Here is a 21533-nt window from a genome sequence, read left to right as displayed (position 1 = left end):
CAGTACCGGTGATGCCTATTATACAGGTCGCACAAATATCCACCACACCACACCACACGTCGCACCAGCAAGTGGAATAAAACAGACGGAAACTTGTGTCCAAAATCGAGATTTCTTTGGAGCAGGTCTCAGAATGGTGCCGACAGAATCTAGTACAATTTAACCCCGCAAAGACACAAGTGTGCGCGTTTACCGCTAAAAAAATCCCCATTCGTAACAGCGCCAAAGTTCTAGAACACTGCCCTTACCATCTCAAAGAGTATTGAGATACTTGGAGGACATCACGAACGAAGTCCAGTTCCGGAGTCATTAGGAGAGCAAAGCCAAACTGGCTTCAAAAAAGCTCGGAGTGCTCAATAGAGCGAAGCAGTATTTCTCTCCAGGTCACCGACTTTTGTTATATAAAACACAAGTACGGCCCCATATGGAGTATTGCTCGCATCTCTGGGCAGGAGCTCCCAAATACAAGCTTGATCCACTTTACTCCATCCAATGTAGGGCTGTTCGTATTATCGATGAGCCCAAACTCACAGACGGTATGGAGCCCTTAGCCTACGGAGAGACGTTGGCTCTCTGTGTGTGTTCCACCGTCTTTATAATGGGGAGTGCTCTCAGGAAACTGGTGCCACCGTCTCGTTTCTATCATCGCACCTCCCGCCAAAGGAGTAGAGTCCATCCCCACATTTTAGATGCCTGGCATTGTAAAACCACGCATCTCGTTCGTTTTTTCCTCGAATCTGCAAGGAGTGGAATGACCTCCCTCCTGAAGTGTTTCCTTTGCGCTATGACATGCGATATTACAGGGATCTCAAAGGCTGGCAACGCATAGGCAGCTCATCTGATGTTGTAAATGTCCATGGGCGACGATGGCCACCTCCTATCCAGTGGTTCGTCTGCTCGTTCGCCTCCTACATTACATAACAAAAAAAAAAATGACATTTCGTCTCTATTTCTTGTTATATACTCGATGCAATGAGGGCAGATAGTAATGGTGTGCCGTTCGTATAAAAATCACAAACACAATCACAAATTCTTCTATAAATACACAACATGTACTCACTCTCGCTAATAAAATATCTCTATGATAAAGGGTGAGCACTTTAAACGCTCATGTCATATTTTCGCAAATTGACATGGGTCAGGCATAAGGATATAACAATCTGTCAAAATTCTTTGTTGAAAATGATATGTTATGATATAAAATGATATGTTTGGTCATTTACACAGAGTGCGCTATCATACAATTGAGAGTTAAGGTGAATGCCCACGTTATCTGAGAGGCATAAATGCTAAATATGCCGAGGCCTAACATCAATCATAGCCACGAGTCATAATGTCGCTAAGTTTACTTTGCAAATCGACTATGAGCTATATAGCTGACGCATTACAGTCACGTGTTAAAGTAGGTCCATAAGAGTAATTATATGCGGCGGGATTATACAGGGTTAATTGTAAAGCTGTATTCTATGACTTTCAATATCGTAGAGCTTATTTTGAGGGATCTTTTTATTCTCGACGGCATATTCAGTTGTCATCATGCATAGACTCTACTTTTCATATTCGCACATATAGCACTCATCGCAAGCGTCTTGATGGTTGGCATCCTAAGGGAGGCATTATACTTCTGCCGTCCACAACTAAAACGCGGCTGAGTCTTTTAAAAACAGTTAATATTAGTTAGTTTTCGACTTATCGGAACTTACCCTAACGATGTATATCTGAAATATTATTAAACAATTTCAATATTCTAAAACTGGGTTATGGTTTTTTATGACATCTCAAAAAAATATTTTGTCTCTTAGCCGCATTCTAGTTAGTGGACGGCAGACTTACTAATGGGAAATCGGCTTAAGTCGGTCAGAAAGAGCTTTATGTCCATGTAATAAGAGCGAAAAAGGCGTCAATATAGGCGAAACTGTAGGGCTAGTACAACAGGGCGCGAGTTGCGCGAGAGCGACATAGAAATGCGAGATATTGCTATTATCTATAGGACAGTACCTCGCGCTTTATGTCGCTCTCGCACAAGTCGCGCTTTATAGTGCTAGCCGTACGGCTTAATGCGACGCATGTCTATAAGTGTGGCAACACCCTAAGATCACGTGGTATTACGTTTATAATAAATTTATTTGTGATAAAACAGGTTGTATAAATGTATGTATGTTGACATGTAGTAGTAGAGCTTCTTGTGAAAGAGTTTGTCCAGGGAAGTTCTGCCACTTACATATTTCTGTCGCCAAGCAGAGATGTGAACATTACTGCGTTTCGGTTTGGAAGGGTAAGGGTGCTAATGAAACTACATGGGATTTATCAACTGAAGTTTCAAGGTAAAGGGCGCAGTGGCAGCGCCCCTAAGATCTTTGCGATTTAAAGCTATGGACAGACGTGTCGCTTAACACTAGGCGCACGACTTGTCCTGCCACTTGATGTGTTAAAAAAAGGGTGCGATATATATTTAAAAAGTATTCTAAATAAATAAATGCTAGAAAACGTTGAGAGCATTCCTTTTGATTTTCCAACAGGAAAGCTTTAAGTTTGCGCCTAGAAGAATGCCTACTACATATCGCACTGCCATTACAATAGTGTTGTAACTCAAAATATGTGACATTCAAGATTATATTATACGATGCCGAAAGCAAAAGTTATTCTCTACCCGTCAATAAAACCGCCGTTAGAATATTGTAAGAAGCAATCAAAAGATATCAACTTATACTGAGACATTTTTGTGAGCTTCTTCTGGATAAAACAGTTCTTACTCAGAAATATAAAATGGTTTTTCCCCTTAAATTTTTAAATATGTTTGGCAATTATTTAGATGTTTGTAATAAATTTTAACTTATACTTACTTAAATTTTAATAATCTTTCACGAGGAGTGAGTACCTAATTCGTTTTTCATTGATACACTATTAACAACAGTGCGATATGTACGAGTAGACATATAAGCTTTTAGTGTAGGTATGTTGGAACATTTTATTTTTAATATAAACGTATTAATTCCAGGTTACCAGAAAATCAGCATGTGGAGACGCTTAACTTCAGCAGCAACGCGATCCAGACGTACTGGCCTGATCCCTTCAGCCAAATCCGTAAATTGAAGCGGTTGTCTTTCGCTCACAACGATCTGACAGAAATCACACCGGACCTTTTTACCAACATTGATCAATTAGAAGACCTAGATTTATCTTACAATAAACTGTACGACTTTAACCCGTTGGATTTTAAATACTTAGCCCGCGTAAAAAAATTCAATCTTCAAAGTAATCAGTTAAAGAAGATACCGTTAGAAGCCTTGCAGTCAATGATTTCATTAGAGGATCTAGATTTGAGCAAGAATAATATTTACGATTTACTGCTGCAAAAAAAAGATAATTTGCCCATGTTGAAGATTTTGAATCTTAGTGGTAACAGAATAAGATCGATTACGAGGGATTCTTTTCCTGACTCTAATAACATGTAAGTAACTAAATTGTACTTTGTCCTCCAAACGCTGATCTTTGAAATTACAGAAATTTATATCAATACAGTATACCTTAAAGATTTCTTCGATTTTTTTTTCGATCGACCGAGATTTTTCAAAGGGTTTTAATTTCGTTTCAAAAGAAGTAAATTCTGAAATAAAGACAGTGTCCCAGCCGCTTGACTCGATTAAAGTTACATTTAATTATTTTAATATCATATTTCATTTTATAGCGAACTTGTTGATTTATCCAACAACGTAATAGAAATAGTGGAGGACGATGCCTTCTTGAAATGCACGAATCTACGGGAATTGAATTTAGCACAGAACAACATAACTTTCTCCTTTGATTTTCCGCCGTCATTGCAAGTAATCACGTTGAGGATTAACAGGATGCACAGTTGGCCGAGATTTCCTAGCGGAATAAAGCTTATTGACATGTCTTATAACAGACTTCAAGGGATTTATGATGAAAGTGTTACGGAATTGCATAATTTGGAAGTAAGTTATTATTAAAATAAGAAATTACTAAGAGAGAGTTTTGTAATTTTTACCGCCCGTGCGACATGCAATGTTTTTCAACATATTTGCGAGGAAATTGATACAACGATATTTATTTCTTGTATGAATAAATACCACTTCACAACACAACGTTGCGGACTTTGCAAAAGGCAGGTTTTTTTAAACAGTAATATGTTTAAAAAATCCTGCATCTCCATCTATCTCCAGCTCTTCTTCCATTGATAATACAACTGTATTATGTAGATGTAAAATAAATAATTTCCAAATTACAAAAATACTGCATAGTTTGAATTTACAAAATAAATTTAAAGGCGCTCCTTCACCGCGAACATGCTCTTGTAATGTAACAGTTCAAAAGTGAGCATTACAGCGGTGAGGGAGGTGCACCGATTCGGTAGCTTCCTTCACCGAGAACATTCGCCTGTATTGTAACAATCTGTTCAGATTGTAAGGCTGCGACTCCACCAGATATAGTGGAAATGTTGTCAAGTCTTTACTTAAGTTAGGTGCCTGCGAGTGCCTTTGAGTCACCCGCCTTAAATAATTTCAATTTTTTCTTCTATTTACACTAGCGTGGTAAAGTTATTGCGCTTGAAAAATATAGGACAAAATACAATACAATAACTCTGTAGTTAGAGGAGCCCCCATTAGAATTAGAAGAATAGAGTAGAATGGAAGAAGAATTATTAGATAAGAATACTGTGCCCACTCTGGTCTCTGCTAATTGCTATCGCCTGCAACGATTAGTAGGTAGTTTATTATATTTATTTTACCCCATGTACGTGCTTTTTAACTGACTTCAAAAAATAAGAAGGTTCTAAATTCGACTGTATTTTTTAATTTTGTTTTGTGTATATGTGACGCCATTATTCCGACGTTTGTACACGGATTTTGATAATTGTAAACGAATTATTTTTTTGTTGGTAACGTACGGTGTGGTACCTCAGTTGGTAACATAGCGTACCGCATACGGTTTACCATAATTTTACCATTTACCGTAGTACCACTTTCCGTTAACCGGTTTTAATAAAACTTGGCACGTAGATGTAATTAAATAATTCCAAAGAAATTAAAATGTTATGTCACCATAACATGTCATGGTCACCCTTGCGCACTACTACCTGCAAAAGCTAAACGGGTCAAGTCCTCGGATTTTTGTCATCAAAGTACGCACAAGTTGTATTATAATCTTTAGTTTAAAATTATTATTTCACAATAGTTTTAAATCTTGTAAATGGTAAATTTTGAATATCAATCGGAAACTTATTATAGAAGCGTATACCCCTTAAATGAATATGAGACTTTATGAAGACGACTGTCAAAAACAGCTGATTTATTTTTATTACTCGTATTAATGATATGTCTGTTGATGAGAGGAACTTCTCAGCAGCTATCTTGTGTATGGGTTCAAATGATTCGTTTTGACGAGCACTTTCATAATAATTTGCGTTTATTAGTTATCGTTGAGAAGAATGCTCTTGAGGTCGATTTTTTAAAATAAATGAGTTATAATTGTTAACTTTTATTTATATTTCAGTATCTAGACATATCGGGAAACCAACTAAAGGATTTTACTATCAACAAACAACTGAACTCACTGTTGAGTTTGAAGCTCTCTTTTAATTTATTACAAGAAATACCACAGTCAATCAACAATGAGATGTTCCCACTTCTACATGTGCTAACACTGGATGGAAATCCTATTGAGACGATTTATTTCAAAAAACCAATTACACTGGAAATTCTCTCTTTGACGGAATTAAATAATGTGAGAGTCATTGAAAAGAGGGCATTTAGTAACGTAGCGCCGAGAATTGTGGAAAACTATGAGGACAATTGTTTCTCTCTCTTTTTGTCAAATTGTCCATCACTAGAGGTGATAAGTGACGGGGCTTTTGATGACACTTCTTTATGCATGGTAAGTTTTACCAACAACATGTTGTTTAGTTTTAACTAGCATAACTACAGTACCTATAATACCCAGAAGAAGATTATCGTAATTATTGAAAAGTTACGTCGCTTTGAAACTAGTGACTTCACGAGATATTATTGTCCTCTCGCCAAGTAATACTAAACTCTCCTCACTAGAATATTCTTCGGCCAAGCGTCGAACAATCAATAGCCCCCTGACCATGCCACGTGGAGAGGCGATACACGTGTTGGGTATATTTTTGGTGGTGGTGTCTGTGACTATAGCTGCGCTTATGTTATTTTTTATTAATTTTATGCAGAGAGATAGGTTTTTGCTTAAGAACCTTAGAGGATGAAAAAAATTTTAGAACGGACTTTTTGTTATTTGGCGCGTAAAACGCTTCCACGAAGACATTATTTTGACATATTTATAGGTAAATTTTCACATATCTCTTCTTCTTATTTATAATGTTATAGTTCCTATACCTATACCATCGATGATTCTGCCAAGGTCGAGTTAAGGAACATAGGCGCTTTTAACTCAAAATTTGACTGGTGAATTTCGACAGAAATAATTTAAAAAATATATATTATTAAGGCTTTGGCAAAGCCATCAGTCTAAACATGAAGTTTAATTATGTTTCTGTAAATATGGCCGCCACAAAGAGGATAGGCAATTTGAGGCGGCGTGCTTGGATTGACTCGGGATTCTTTTAAAGTGGGCCGATACGGGTAGTTTAGTTCGAGATTCGTATAATTTCGCGTTTTAATCTTCGATTAAGGCACAATAGCACTATCCTATTCCACTTTAAACTAGATTTCACAAAATAATTGAAAGTGAAAATAAAAACAACACTTTTCCCTCCAAAAGGTTCAAAGCGAATCCTCGACAGAAATCACTGATAGAAGAACCTACAACAGAGAATTTGCACAGACTATAACAGACACAGATTGTTTTTTTTTTTTCATAAATTTACACAGGACATGCACAAAGAGAGAGTGGACTAGACTAGACGTTAGAAGAAAGTTGATATTAAGTGGGACGGGGGATTTTAGGGAAAGTTTTCACCCGTTTATTTGAGTTGACACAAAAATAATAAGCAAATATGTATTACGTTATATTTAGTTATTTTAATCCATTGGATATATAACCAGAAATAGAGACGAAATTTGGGCAATCCTTGGCAACTCATCAGTCAAATGGTAGGGGAAAGGTGTACGAGATGATCCTTGGAGGTACGATGATTCTTTTCAATTGTAGCTAAACTAGTAACGTCATCTAGATATTTTGTTTGGTATAATGTAGGCCTCTATCTGCCCTCTCATTAGTCAATTCGTAATGGTGATGTGAGTGACGAGGTTCATTTTTGTGGAAAAAATTAAAATTGTGTGAGTTTGATCTAAGGTAGAGTTGATTAAAAGCTTGGCAACTTCCATTCTAAGCAATCAATTGCTAAGATTTTTGTGTTGGTGGCTTTGTATAATGCTCTACTGACTTTTTTAATGGCGTGGTAATAGTAGACAGCATACAGGTTATTTTGCCGAACAAAAAATAAAATTAAGTAAATTGTGGAAAGATGATTATGGTTTTGGTGTACGAGACGATCCCTGGGGATCATTTTGTACTGTATATGTTGTTAACGGACTATTTTTAATTTGTATGTTTTTCTGAGTACTGAAACCTCTTAATTAAATAGCTTGCAATACGAATAAAATAGTAGAACACTGGATTTCGTTTATATGATCGATCTCGATTAATAACAAATATAAATGCTTTTTCTTGTTTTAGACCAGGCCGCGTAATAGCAAAAGAAAAACCATTCGTGGTGGGTGGTAGGAAGACTATGATCTAAAGAACTAGATGCGTAAAAAGTAGGACGCCACATAGATCTGTAAGTAAATAGTTCGCAGTAGGTACGCGTTATGCCATTAAAAAGACGGGCTAAAGGTAAAAATAAAGGGTGTGTCAGTTCAATGAAATATTTAGGTGAAAAAAAAAACTGTTCATCAGATGTGTTAAACAGGAAATCGAGCTCGTAAAGTACATTAAAGATATGGAGACGAGGATAGATATCAACTGGCCATAAAAAACAATATCGCCCACCCTTAGGTACCTGTAAGATATCAGTTAATTAAGATTATTTGTTCTCGAAGTTCCGTAACTGTTGTGTTATATACTTAGATTACATAAGTGAGGACTTTGTTAAGTCTTAAAAGTTGTTGTTTTCATTTCCTTCCACAAAATACTAGAAATTTTCCTAAATAGAGGCAAGGTGATCCCCTGGATCATCTTGCCCATACCCTTAGGATCATCTTGGACACCCCGGTGTCCAAGAAAATCCTTTAGTAGGGTTTTAAAAATATGAAAATATAATAATGAAAGATCAAAAAACAAAACGTTTTTAGTAAAACAACATGTAAATAGATAAATTTTCTATCATTCAACGCTTTTGGGTGAATTTTGTAAAACCCTTTTTTCTTTTGATTTTAAGGTCTTAAACATACAAATAAGCTCAAGCAATGTCAATAATTATAAAATCACGGAAATATTTAAGTTAAATACAACAAAAAGAAACGATATTTTAGGTCACACGAATGAGATTGCAGTAATACGAAATTATTATTACAACACACATTTTATCGTTCACAAAAGAACAATTTACAACATTTAACATGTAACAAATATTTTAATATAACTTCCTGTCTATCTATATATAATTAATAAATAAATCTAAATAAGTATTTTGTTAATGTCATACAAAACTTTGTTGTACATCAATATATCATCATCACCACCATCAACATCATCATCACTACAATCATCATCGTCACCATCTCCACCATCATCATTGTCACCACCGTCATCATCACCACTATCACCATCTAATTGTTATATTTCAAATAAATGCTTGGCTTAATGTAACTATTTGACTTAAAGGTAGAAAAGAATGAGAGCGACAATAATGTTATTGAATACATTTTTAAATGTCAAGTGTGTAAAATATGCTGGACAGTTATAAAAGTGCATAGATTTTAAAGTTCCCTTTGTCTAATTGATGTACAATAAAGTTTATAAAACTATTACTTAATACTTGTTTAGATAGATTGCTTTACATGAATGAGAACGATTTAATCACAAGCGCTGAAATTGGTATTTAAGTTGATTTTTTATAAAACTAAAACGGAGATGCACTTACTCCACTGTGTATACTCCAATCCGACAGGAGCCCCTTCTCACGTGTGCGAAGGGTGAAGGTGATGCGGTATGAACTTTTGTTATTAGGAGGTTTTTAGTTGAATTGACACTAATGATAAGAAAAACACACATTTTGTATTCCCAAGAAAACATGTTTGTTTATAATAAATTAGAAAGTTACGGTATGTATTCGACGTGTAAGTTATTAGAGTTTATTCTCGATGGGAAATATTGCGATTTCCACGAGTGTTTAATTTTTTTTTCTTCTTTTCTTAAAATTTGGGCGACGTGGAACCGGCTCCCATGAATGAGAAATTGCTCACTTTTTTATTTATTACTGTGACGTAGTAAAGTAGTCTTTTTATGTGTAACACAGACTAAGTAAGCAAGCAATCATATTAAATAAATAATGCGTAGCATTCATGTAATAACATGAAAGTTATTAAAAGGGACACATTTTTGGAGGTTATCTGAAAACGACCCCCTTACATCTGCTTTAAGCTGAATATTTTTTAAACCACCACCATTCTCCCTGAAGAGGATCATCTGGTACACCTTTCCCCTACTGATATCACTTTTAAATATCAACTCTCGTTTGCGCTGAAATCACAAATTAAAAAGCTGAAATAGTACAGCGCCATTGGTAGGTCAATGGGCGCCAACAACTGACCTGTGTGTACGTTTCCGTATATTCCAAAAAATATTCTGTATTTATTGTAATAAGGATACTATCTCTAAGTATGGGGGGCTGTTCCATTCGGTGGTGTGGGAACAACAGCAAAACATCTAATTACAAATAAAACGGAATCACATTTCATCGATAATTAAATATGAAATATGTGATTTAGCAATTATCGTCCATTATAGCAAGGATCAAAGTTAAACTGGAGGATTTTAAGTGAAAAAATTGACGACACCAGTCAATTGTTTCGAATTCGGGCTGGTCAATCAGAGCGCAGTTGTCACAGTAATGATTTGGCAGAATAGTTTTCAAACAAATTAAATGACATTTTGTCTCTTTTCTGGTTATATACTCGAGGTTTTATTCATAGGCTTGGCAGCTTCATTTTAATTATGGATTATATTTTGAATACAATCAATAGCAATAGAACGTTGGTTAATACGAATAGCAGAGATTTCAAATTTAGAAAAATAGTTGTCTCTATTAATACCTAGAATAATATTTTTGTCTATACAAATTTTAATGGTGTTTTTCTGTACACATTTTCAGGTTCAGTTACAATTACAACATACACACACTTTTACACTTTGAGATTATAATTTAACTGTTAATTTAATTAACTGTCCTATTTGCAGTTAGATATAAGCGGCAACAATCTAACAAGTATATCTCGAGATCTTCTGGACTGGTCGAAGCTGAATGAAGGTATCAACCTGCAGTTCAATCCGTGGGACTGCTCTTGCGACATGCAATGGATCCTCGACGAATTACTGCCGAAAATGATCCGTAGCAACTCTCGATTGTTGGCTGAATTCAGGTACATGACAATTAATTTTTATATGTCCTGACATCTGATACCCACAGGGCGCATTCATCGCGCTAACGGAGTCCACGTTGCCGCCGCGCACTGACCGCGTTCGTCTAACTGTCATGGCAAAATACGCTCTATTTATTTAGGTTTTACGTTTTAACTTAAATGAGCATCTCGGGCACGTGGGCAAGACTGGCTTGAATTTGGCCTACGCGGCGGCCCGCGGTTGTATTATGCAGAGGAATTTCAATGTTGTTGCTTAGTAAATAGAATTCAGATTCGTCATTAATGTACACGGGCGCGTGGTAACTGGACGGTTGCCGCACGAAAACTTTTTCTTTCATCTACCATTTCCCAGGCTATATAGGCCAGGATAGTGAGCTGAGAAGTTGGGTATTTCGCTCGGCAGCAAAATTGTTTTTCGTCTCGTCTCTTGAAATCCAACTCTAAACCAATATTTTTACAGGTGAAAATTAAATACATGCATTTTCAATTTTAAAAAAAATTTTGAGTCAATAGGTTTTCACACTGCAGGATTTCGTTATAGTAAGTCTTAAAAAGAAAAAAATGCAGTAACCCTATTTCTAAATAGTTGGATGTATGTACGTCAAGAGCATATCAAGCTTGACACTTTGTACTTTGGACCGTTCTTATATAAGCGGCATAGAGTTCGATTTAGGTCTTAAGTGTCAAGCTTGACGTGCTCTTGACCCTGTACCTATGTCCTTAATATTTTTATTTTATTTTATTTCATAATCAGTTACCAAATCGTCGAAATTCTCCTATGTGTTTTTGTTATAGATCTTTGTATAGACTTTCGATATTCTAGTGACTCGGTAACTAGACCCGTGACTCAGACGGTTAGAGCAGTGCTACGGTGCAGCATGGTCGTGGCCAAGGTTCAAGTCCCACCGGGTCGACGAAATTTTCCTTTATTTTCGATCTTTCTATTTATAATCATAACAAAGCTAGTGCAGTTATTTCACAAAAAAATCAATAAATACATTTTGATATATTTCATTATTCGGTAATAATGATGTAACGAATAAAACAAACGTGAATTTTCAAGACATTTTAAATACTCGTCATCAAAAATAAATTACAATTTGCGGTTGAAACCCTGGGTTCTTGAAATTTCTAAACTGGCCATTGACTTACAAATAAATGGACGACGGGTCTAATACAAAAACCACGAAAAAAATGTCCCAAGTCAACCTATTTAAACGTAGTGACATGTAAAGGAATATGAAAAAGCTAAAACGTTGAATTTAAATTGTAATGTCATCGCAATACTGTCTAATTTTGCTTGCTTCGCTGTCAGTCGAACAAACGAAGACTAAAGCGTGAATGACGCTCTGTATACGATTTTAACGCCACATAAGTTCGGACACTTTTTAGCGTGGACCCGACGTCCATATAATTGTAAGTCAATTAAACTGGCAGTTAATTCCGCCAAAAAATAAGTAAGCTATTCAAAGAGGAAATGTTGAAAGTTTTCTGGGTTCGATGCCTACGATCTGGATATGGGCGGCCCTCGAGGAAATTTTCTACTTCTAAACTTTCAAGTATGTCATATTTTATTAAATATAAATTTTATATTACGTTTATAGTAACAATAGTTATTTGTTACGCAAGGCTGCAAAGTTGTAGCGAGTGGTTAAAAATTGAATCGGGATTCAGTGTAGCGAGGGTTTCAAGACACGAGACGCAAAACAACTTTGCTGCCGAGCAAAACACACAACTTCTCAGCTCACTGTAGCGAGGAAAATGATAGATGAAAGAAAAACAGTTGAACTATAACAAATAATTTTTTACTTATTATTTTTACTTTACTTACTCGCTCATATTATGTTTATTTTCAATTTATTACTGTTGCGGCCCCATCAACTCTGCTCGTGGAATCCACACTCCATCTGTCTGGTCACAGGAACCGGCCCTCCGTGGAGCTAGAGAAGGGCGGCGGCGCCTGTAGTTTTAATTACTTTAAATTGTGTTTTGGTATAGTTAGATAGTTTGCTTTAAGAATATTAACAGGTACTTTTTGTATGTGATTTGTGACGTGTGCCGCCGCTCCATTCGTATTTAACCTTTCTAACAGTAAAGTTGTTAAAAATCAGCTTTGGTCTTTTATTAGATATATTAGGCCCATTATGTTCCTGAAACATAAATTGGCGACCGTGACAGGACAGTAGTGCCAAAATAGCTACAGGTCCCGATTATTCTGCTACGCTAATTCAAGATTTGAAGAGGTCACAAGTTCACGTGAGACGATATCAAGGCGCCGCCGCCCTTCCGCCTTCCGCCTATTCCGCCTTGCGCCGACACCCAGAAAACCAGAGACAGGTGAAGGTCTCTTCTGCAGCTGTGTTGACGCCTATCAATCGTCCGGTCCGGTAAATGAGACAGTGAATCCCTCTTACCGCAAGCACCGCCACGTGGACTGTCGACGGCCATCGAAGCAGATCAGGAGACGAAGTTGGAGCCACTCTGCAAGCTTAAAAGAAGATTTTCTACTGCACGGCAAACATTAAGCACGACACGAGCAAAGATTCAGCAAGAAACGAGCAGTTAAAGGTCAAATACATCGTGCCGCCATTGCCGACTCATCACACGAGCTAAGTGCCTTCCTTTGTCCTCCCTATTCTAATCCAAATCTCCTAAAGGTTAATTCCGAATCATTTTCAAGTAAATTTTCTAGCATTGAGCTAATTTTTACCAAACAGTCGATACTTGCGCAAATACCTATTATACTTGCCCATATTTAATTGCAAGGAGTTAAATACTACTAACTACAGTTAAATTACTAGAACAAATTGCCTTAAAATAACAATATTCACGAATAAAATACAAATAATAAGCCATTATCTATTTAATTTTTACAAACGTACGGTTTGCGTACCCATTTACTTAACCTAACTTAAAATTAACTTACCTCTAAATACTTACCTTTAATCAGTTATTATTAGTTTTATCCACGTCCCATACTCGTATTTACATATCAATTATCTATTGCTGTAGTTCACGCATTTTTTGCCGAACATTCCAGGTGACAACTCGCTGCATTTGTTGCAAACAGGTTCCGGGCCTGCCTATTGTTTTCGGTTGGCAACAGCTGATGCAGTGACCGGTGCCGCGTACAGGTTACGTCGCAGTGAGGAGCGTGAGATTGAACCTTTTATTCCTTTATTATTAATATCTTTCTATATTGCCTGCTTCAAATTTTGCGATTGGATTTAAATACTAACATATTTTGCTCAGTTTTATACATTGTAAGTGAATTGTTTTATATTTTTAAATATCATGACGGAAAAGGCGGAGGCTACTGCTAATTTTGCGAGTTTAAAATTGGCTGTAATCAAAAGAAGTTCAATTAAAGGGCAAATTACAAAATTCAAAAACTATTTGGATAAGGTAACTAGTAAACCGCATCTGCCCAATATAGAACTAACCGAGTTAAATTTAAAATTAACTAAGTTTGAGGCTTTGGCAGCAAGATTCGATGAGTTGCAAACTGAAATCGAAATATTAAATTGCGATGAATTAGACGAAGAAAACGAAATTCGAGAAAATATTGAGCATGAAATAATTATTAGTATGGCGACTGCAAAAACCTGTTTAGAGTTCAATTCTATGAGTGAATTGCGACGCAATTCTGTACCAAATCATTGCTCCTTTGATAATGAGAGTGCAATTAAATTGCCTCAAATACAAATTGCAAGGTTTGATGGTTCTCATTTTCGCTGGCTTGAATTTCGAGATATATTTAAAAGTTTAATTCATGACAATTCCAAAATATCTCCTATTCAAAAATTTTACTATTTGAATTCATATTTGGAAGGTGAAGCGGCGAGAGTCGTTTCAAACTTGGAGATCTCCAGTGATAATTACAAGGAAGCGTGGGCGTTGCTTAACGAACGGTATGATAATAAGCGTTTGTTGATAGATCACCACCTTAATTCGTTATGTAATATTCAGCCTATGATACGCGAGTCCGAAAAATCGCTTCGGTTTTTAGTAGATCACGTTTCTAAAAACCTACGAGCTTTATCTACTTTAGGCCTGCCCACAGACCAGTGGGACATTTTACTTATTTTCATTTTAACTAAAAAACTTGATTCACGAACAGTTACAAAGTGGGAGGAGGCGAGAAATGCACTGGATGACATTCCAACATTGGACATATTTAATAATTTCTTAAACGATCGTGCAAATGTATTACAAGCTTTAAGTAGAAACAAAAGTTCTAGTCAAAACTTTAATTCACAACAGCAGCATTCCTCGCATTCGGCCCCTACTCCTAAATTCAGCTCAAACAAAACTCAATTCTCTCTTGCTAGCACTAAACATGATGTGCCTACTAATTATTCAATAAATTGCATAATTTGCAATGACAGCAGTCATAGGATTTACGACTGCCCAATTTTCAGGAATAAAAATATACAAGAGAGAATTTTAGACGTTTCGAAACTTAAACTTTGTTCCAATTGTTTACGGCAAGGTCACACAATGTCTCAATGCAAAATGGGTCCTTGTCGCCATTGCAAGAAGCGTCATAATACTTTGCTTCACCAGCCAATTGTAAATACTAATACAAATACAGGTACTAATTCTGATACAGTTACTAACACAAACACAGTTAACTCAGTAGTGTCATTTTCCAAACAAAATAATAATGTATACAACACCACACAAGTTCTGCTTTCCACGGCGTTGATCAAGGTTACAAACCCTATCACAAATAAATCATTAAATGTTCGCGCCCTATTAGATTGTGGAAGCCAATCTTCATTTATTAGCCAAGCATTGAGAGACAAATTGTCTCTGCAAACCAATCTAATTAATACTTTAAATATTGTAGGTATTGGCAACAATTCATCCAACCAAGTAAAGGAGAATTGCATTGCCCAAATAAATTCTTTAGCAAACAATTCATACCAGGTCACTCTGTCATGTCTAGTATTGAGAGAGTTGACTGGTGAGCTGCCAAAGGCTCCTATTGATATGCGCCAATTAGCTTTGCCTAGTAATATAAGGCTAGCTGACCCTAATTTTGGTCAACCAGCACCTATTGATGTTTTAATAGGTGCCGATTTATTCTGGGACATTTTGAGAGGCGAACCACGTCCTCTGGGTTCAAATAACCTCAAGTTACAAAATTCTCGCCTAGGTTGGTTGATCGCCGGTCCTATTCCAACTAATGTCAAATTATCTGATACCAAGTTACCTATTCATTGCAATCATGCAACTCTTTCGAAGTCTTCTAAAGACGATTTTGTAAATGAATATTTACCTAAATTCTGGGAATTGGAAGAGATTCCCCAAAAAATAATTCTGAGCGAAAATGACAAAATGTGTGAAGAGCACTACATAACTAATACTGTACGCCAAAGTACAGGGCGATTTTGTGTAAAGTTGCCCCTAATTGATTCTCCTGATTGTCTGGGAGATTCCTATTATTCAGCCAGAAAACGGCTATTCAATCTAGAAAAACGCTTTAAGCAAAATTCCGCTTTAAAGTCACAATATATTGATTTTATCCTAGATTATGCTAAATTAGACCATTTATCACAATCCCCCATCGATAAACCAAGTCCATCTTATTTTTTGTGCCATCACGCTGTGTTCAAGAAAGACAGTGAGTCAACTAAGACAAGAGTAGTGTTTGACGGTTCGAATCCCACGTCCTCTGGGTACTCGCTTAACGATATCCTCATGGTTGGTCCAAACATACAAGACTCTCTTTTCTCTATTCTAATTAGAGCGCGACAATACAAATTCCTATTGTGTGGCGATATTGAGAAAATGTATCGTCAAATAAGGGTACACGAAGACGATCGCAATTTACAATTAATACTATGGAGAGAGGAAGAGTCACAACCAATCAAGACGTTGCGATTAGATACTCTCACTTACGGCACTGCAAGTGCGAGTTATTTAAGCACAAGATCTCTCTGGCAGGTGGGCGAGGAGTCTGAGGACGACATTATTAAAACTATAATACAAAGGGATTTTTACGTAGATGACTTAATAACTGGCGCTAACGATGAACAACAATTACGCTACATAAAGAAGTCAGTCTCAGCAGCTCTAAGCTCTGCTTGCTTCAATTTAAGAAAATTTAAGAGTAATTTGTCTACTATTTTTGAAAGTTCAGATTTAGATACTCAACAAAATTTAACAATAAGTGAATCATCGAGCACTCTCGGTCTTGGATGGAACCCTTCCAATGATATTTTGCACTTCCCATTTCAGGTCCCATCCTCAAATAATCTTATCACTAAACGATTTATTATGTCGAATTCTTTCAAAATATTTGATCCGTTAGGATTGCTAAGTCCTTGTATAATTAAGCCAAAAATTATATTACAAGATTTATGGTCACAAAAGGTTGACTGGGACGAGCCCGTCAATCAAATTACAACAAATGAATGGCTTGAATTTACTAACAATTTGAGTTCACTTTCTAATTTACAAGTACCCCGACGAGTAGTCTGCGATTCGCCTGAGGTCGTAGAAATGCATTCATTCAGCGATGCATCACAGCGAGCCTACGGTGCGTGTGTTTACATTCGCTCTATAGATGAGAATGATGACGTAACCGTCAGGCTTTTGTGTGCGAAATCAAAGGTCGCTAGCCTAAAACCCGTTACGATTCCTCGCCTGGAACTATGCGCTGCATTACTCGCCGCCCGATTATGTAACTCTGTTATCGATGCAATTAGATACCAGCCATCACGTATTGTACACTGGTGCGACAGCAGCGTAGTTTTAGCATGGCTCAAAACAAACACAAATAAATTAAAAACTTTTGTAGCTAATCGCATTGGAGAAATCAATGAAACAACTAAGTCATCCGCCTGGAAATATGTTCCCTCAGCTTTAAATCCAGCTGACCTAATTTCTCGTGGTGTCACTGCCAGTCAGCTTCAAGACCTGGAATTATGGTGGTCAGGTCCAAGTTTTTTATCCCAGGATGAATCTTGTTGGCCCGAACTTCCTTCTCACTCTGAAAATGAAAACTTACCAGAAATTAAAAGCTTACGAACTAAAAATACACTAAATACTAAAAACTTACAAACTAAAACTACGCAATATTCAAAACATTTACACAAACCAAACTTACAAATTCCTACTTACTTAACTACTAACAAATACATACATAAATGTTCAATTCCATCTCACACTAAAAATGAAATGCCTGAAACAATGGCGTACAATATGTCACTAGTAAACAACGAATCCATTATCAATTTTGAGAATTATTCAAAATTAACTAAATTACAAAGAACTTTTGCTTACGTTCAACGCTTTGTTTTTAATTTAAAGAACCCTAAAACTAAACAGTTAGGAATTCTAACTACCGACGAATTAAATAAATCTTTCTCTTACCTGTGTTCCATAGCACAACAGCAATCATTTCCTATTGAGTATAATTTACTGTCCAAGAAATTAGAATTGAAAACTAAATCCAAAATCATATCACTTTCACCTTTCTTTGAAAATAATCTAATTAGAGTAGGTGGCCGTATTAGTAACTCTCAATACTGCTATAACAAAAAACATCCAATTGTGTTGGACTCATCGCACCACTTAACACGGCTTATATTTGAACGTGAGCATATACGCACTTTGCATGCTGGCCCCCAATCATTGCTGGCTACTATTAGAGAGCTTGTTTGGCCTATCAATGGAAGGCGCGTCGCACGGCGCACTGTAAATAACTGCGTACGCTGCCGTCGCGTTCAACCTAAAGCGCTATGCCCAAAAATGGGCAATCTACCACCCCAGCGACTAATTCCAGACTTTCCTTTTACGTCGGTGGGCTTAGACTTTGCAGGCCCCTTTCAAATTATAAATAGAAAAGGACGTGGTGCCAAATTAGTAAAGTGTTACTTATGCCTATTTGTCTGTATGAAATATAAATGCATTCACTTAGAAGCAGTCAGTGATTTATCAAAGGACGCCTTTATCATGACCTTTAGACGATTTGTTTCCCGTAGAGGAAAGCCAGTCGAAGTGTTTTGTGACAATGGGCGTAATTTTGTTGCAGGTGATAAGGAATTGTCTAATTTTTTAAAACAAAGTAACGTTTCTTTATCTGAATTTGCGGCCCAAGAAGGCGTAAGGTTCAATTTTATTCCTGCGTACGCTCCTCACTTCGGCGGAATCTGGGAATCCGGTGTAAAATCGGCCAAATTCCATTTAAAACGAGTCATGGGCAATTCTCATTTAACCTTTGAAGAATTGTCTACATTATTTGCGCAAGTGGAGGCAGTTTTGAATAGTCGTCCCTTGTGTCCCCTATCCAACTCTCCTAACGACTTCCTCTATCTCTCACCAGGGCACTTCCTCGTGGGGCGACCTCTAACTGCCCTACCCACTCCTACCTTGGAGGAACGTGCTGCCAATTCTCTAGCACGCTACGCACGGCTCGAGAAAATTCACCAACATTTTTGGAACCGGTGGCAAAAGGAGTATATAGCCGAACTGCAACAAAGAAGAAAGTGGAAGACAGAGACGGACAATCAAAGATTAAAGATTGGCGACTTGGTGCTCCTTCAAGAAGACCATGTTCCACCACTCTGTTGGCGTCTCGGTCGAGTCCAGAGACTATTTCCGGGCTCCGATGGAATTTCACGAGTTGCAGAAGTAAACACAACGAGAGGAAGTGTACGACGTCCATTGGTTCGCCTGTGTCCGCTGCACCCTACTGTAAGTCAGTGCTGAAAGAGGGATCTTTCAGCGAAGGGGGAAGATGTTGCGGCCCCATCAACTCTGCTCGTGGAATCCACACTCCATCTGTCTGGTCACAGGAACCGGCCCTCCGTGGAGCTAGAGAAGGGCGGCGGCGCCTGTAGTTTTAATTACTTTAAATTGTGTTTTGGTATAGTTAGATAGTTTGCTTTAAGAATATTAACAGGTACTTTTTGTATGTGATTTGTGACGTGTGCCGCCGCTCCATTCGTATTTAACCTTTCTAACAGTAAAGTTGTTAAAAATCAGCTTTGGTCTTTTATTAGATATATTAGGCCCATTATGTTCCTGAAACAATTACAATACAATTCAATCCAAAGTATAGAAATTAAAGTGATTATAATGAAAATTAAAAAAAAATAAGTTTCGTTTTGGGTGCTTTCTGAATTTATACCACATACGTTTTCTTCTTTGTATTATAATTTTATGTGGATAACGAAATTATTTTAGTTCTTGGACAAATGAAAATAATCCAATAAAACAAAATGAGTGTTACCGTTGTCAATTTAACGTCAACAATAATAAGAATAAAATGTACCAACGGATTTAAATCACAGAAATAAATTCGACGACAAATCGCGTAGTTCAACGTGTCATTATGTTTTTTTTTCATTGAAAGAAAAAGTTAGGTGCACCACAGTCCATCGTCAAGTTCGAATTTCAAAAACCTATTCCACGCTACTTTTTAAACGCTTTACGCGCAGATTTGTAATGAGAAAAATTATATGTATTATATCACAATATAATGGAACACAATGTAAACTGTCACTCACATCGAAAAGGACAATATTTACAAATTCCCCAAGGGTTTTTGTAAACTAAATGATAGAAAACAAAGAAAAAGTACCTTGTAAATTATGTATATACGCATATGTGACCTGACTACTTCCACAGCGATTGATATTTTGCTACGTCAAGAGTTATTAACATAAATAGAATATAGTTCTAGACTTAGAATAATAACGCATAGAAACCTAGCCCGCACACGCTAAGTGAGGCAAGTTAGAGGGTTCCAAACGCGTCTCAGGAGCGCGCGGGCTGTTAGTGCTCAAGGTCATATTGCACCGCGAACAGCTCCAAAATTTTTTGCTAAAAATGACGAAATGTGCGGTAAATTGGTGTAAAAATACAACAGACAAACAAAATAGACACTAACATCGCATTCCACAAGTAAGTTATGCGTTTCAACTCATATTTTTATGTAAATATTCACTAAAACAGAAAAATAATTTCGCGGCAACAAGATACGAAAGTGTTGCAAAGTAACGAATTTTTTTTCTCCCCATTTTGCTATTCTGTATCAAAATAATTATATTACGTAAATTTTAGTGGTGCCTGTAATTTCGATTTATTTGCGCATTTTGAACTAATATTTACTCGAATAAACATTAAATGTTTTCGTTAACTCCTGTAAGTGATTGGGACACTTAATTATTTTATAATACTTTTAACGGCTCTGCGTTCATGCTTTATTGAATAATTATTTATATTAATTTTATTTGAATTGGAGCACATATTGCAACAAATTTACAGTATATATTTGTTTCTACTATAGTGTTGGCACCACCAGTACAACTTTGATAGCTTATTATATGTCTTTCTTTTCGTAACTCAAGCGAAATATTTTATATTAAAATATTTTATTTTCTTAAAAGGGGAGCATTCTTAAGCGATTTTTTAATCTATTTTAACAGTTATTTTCTTTAATGTTTGCTTATGGCATTTTCGGTTTTAGGTTTCGAATACGGCACTTATTTCTAAATCCAAGATGGCGGGCGCGATTTTTCGAATAATGGCAAGTTGGGTATCGTTTTCGAGATGTTTGGGAATGTTCAATACAAATATGGGACTCATTTCTAAATCCAAGATGGCAAACACGACAGTTCAAACAAAAGCAATATTCGTAATGAGCACCCCCAAATACCTCGAAAACGATACCCAACTTGCCATTATTTGAAAAATCGTGCCCGCCATCTTGGATTTACAAATAGTGCCATATTCACATTGAGCATCCCCAAATACCTCGAAAATGATACCCACATAGCATTTTTTTGAAAAAATCGTGCCCGCCATCTTGGATTTACAAATGAGTGCCATATTCGTAATGAGCACCCCCAAGTACCTCGAAAATGATACCCATATTGCATTTATTTCAAAACTCGTGTCCGCCATCTTGGATTTAGAAATGAGTGCCATATTCGT

At 36.6% G+C, this 21533-nt stretch overlaps 2 protein-coding genes across 2 annotated transcripts in view; both read left to right on the top strand.

Moving 5' to 3' along the window:
* The window catches only part of LOC113233890 (toll-like receptor 3), a 34797-nt gene that overhangs the window by 10771 nt on the left and 2493 nt on the right, over positions 1 to 21533 (top strand). Inside the window, exons 3-6 of the mRNA XM_026469118.1 lie at positions 2999 to 3451; positions 3689 to 3956; positions 5515 to 5895; positions 10402 to 10583. Coding sequence (XP_026324903.1) covers positions 2999 to 3451; positions 3689 to 3956; positions 5515 to 5895; positions 10402 to 10583 — 1284 coding nt within the window. The remainder of the gene's footprint in view (positions 1 to 2998; positions 3452 to 3688; positions 3957 to 5514; positions 5896 to 10401; positions 10584 to 21533) is intronic.
* On the top strand, positions 17916 to 19539 carry LOC113233891. Its single transcript, XM_026469119.1, has one exon. It carries the CDS (start codon positions 18345 to 18347, stop codon positions 19302 to 19304), a length of 960 nt encoding a protein of 319 aa, XP_026324904.1. The 5' UTR covers positions 17916 to 18344; the 3' UTR covers positions 19305 to 19539.

Source organism: Hyposmocoma kahamanoa, unplaced genomic scaffold (genome assembly GCF_003589595.1).
Source record: "Hyposmocoma kahamanoa isolate Upper Pololo Valley unplaced genomic scaffold, ASM358959v1 80, whole genome shotgun sequence".
Classification (NCBI taxonomy): domain Eukaryota; kingdom Metazoa; phylum Arthropoda; class Insecta; order Lepidoptera; family Cosmopterigidae; genus Hyposmocoma; species Hyposmocoma kahamanoa.
The sequence above is the reverse complement of the archived record's forward strand: the minus strand, read 5'-3'. Positions and strand labels throughout refer to the sequence as shown.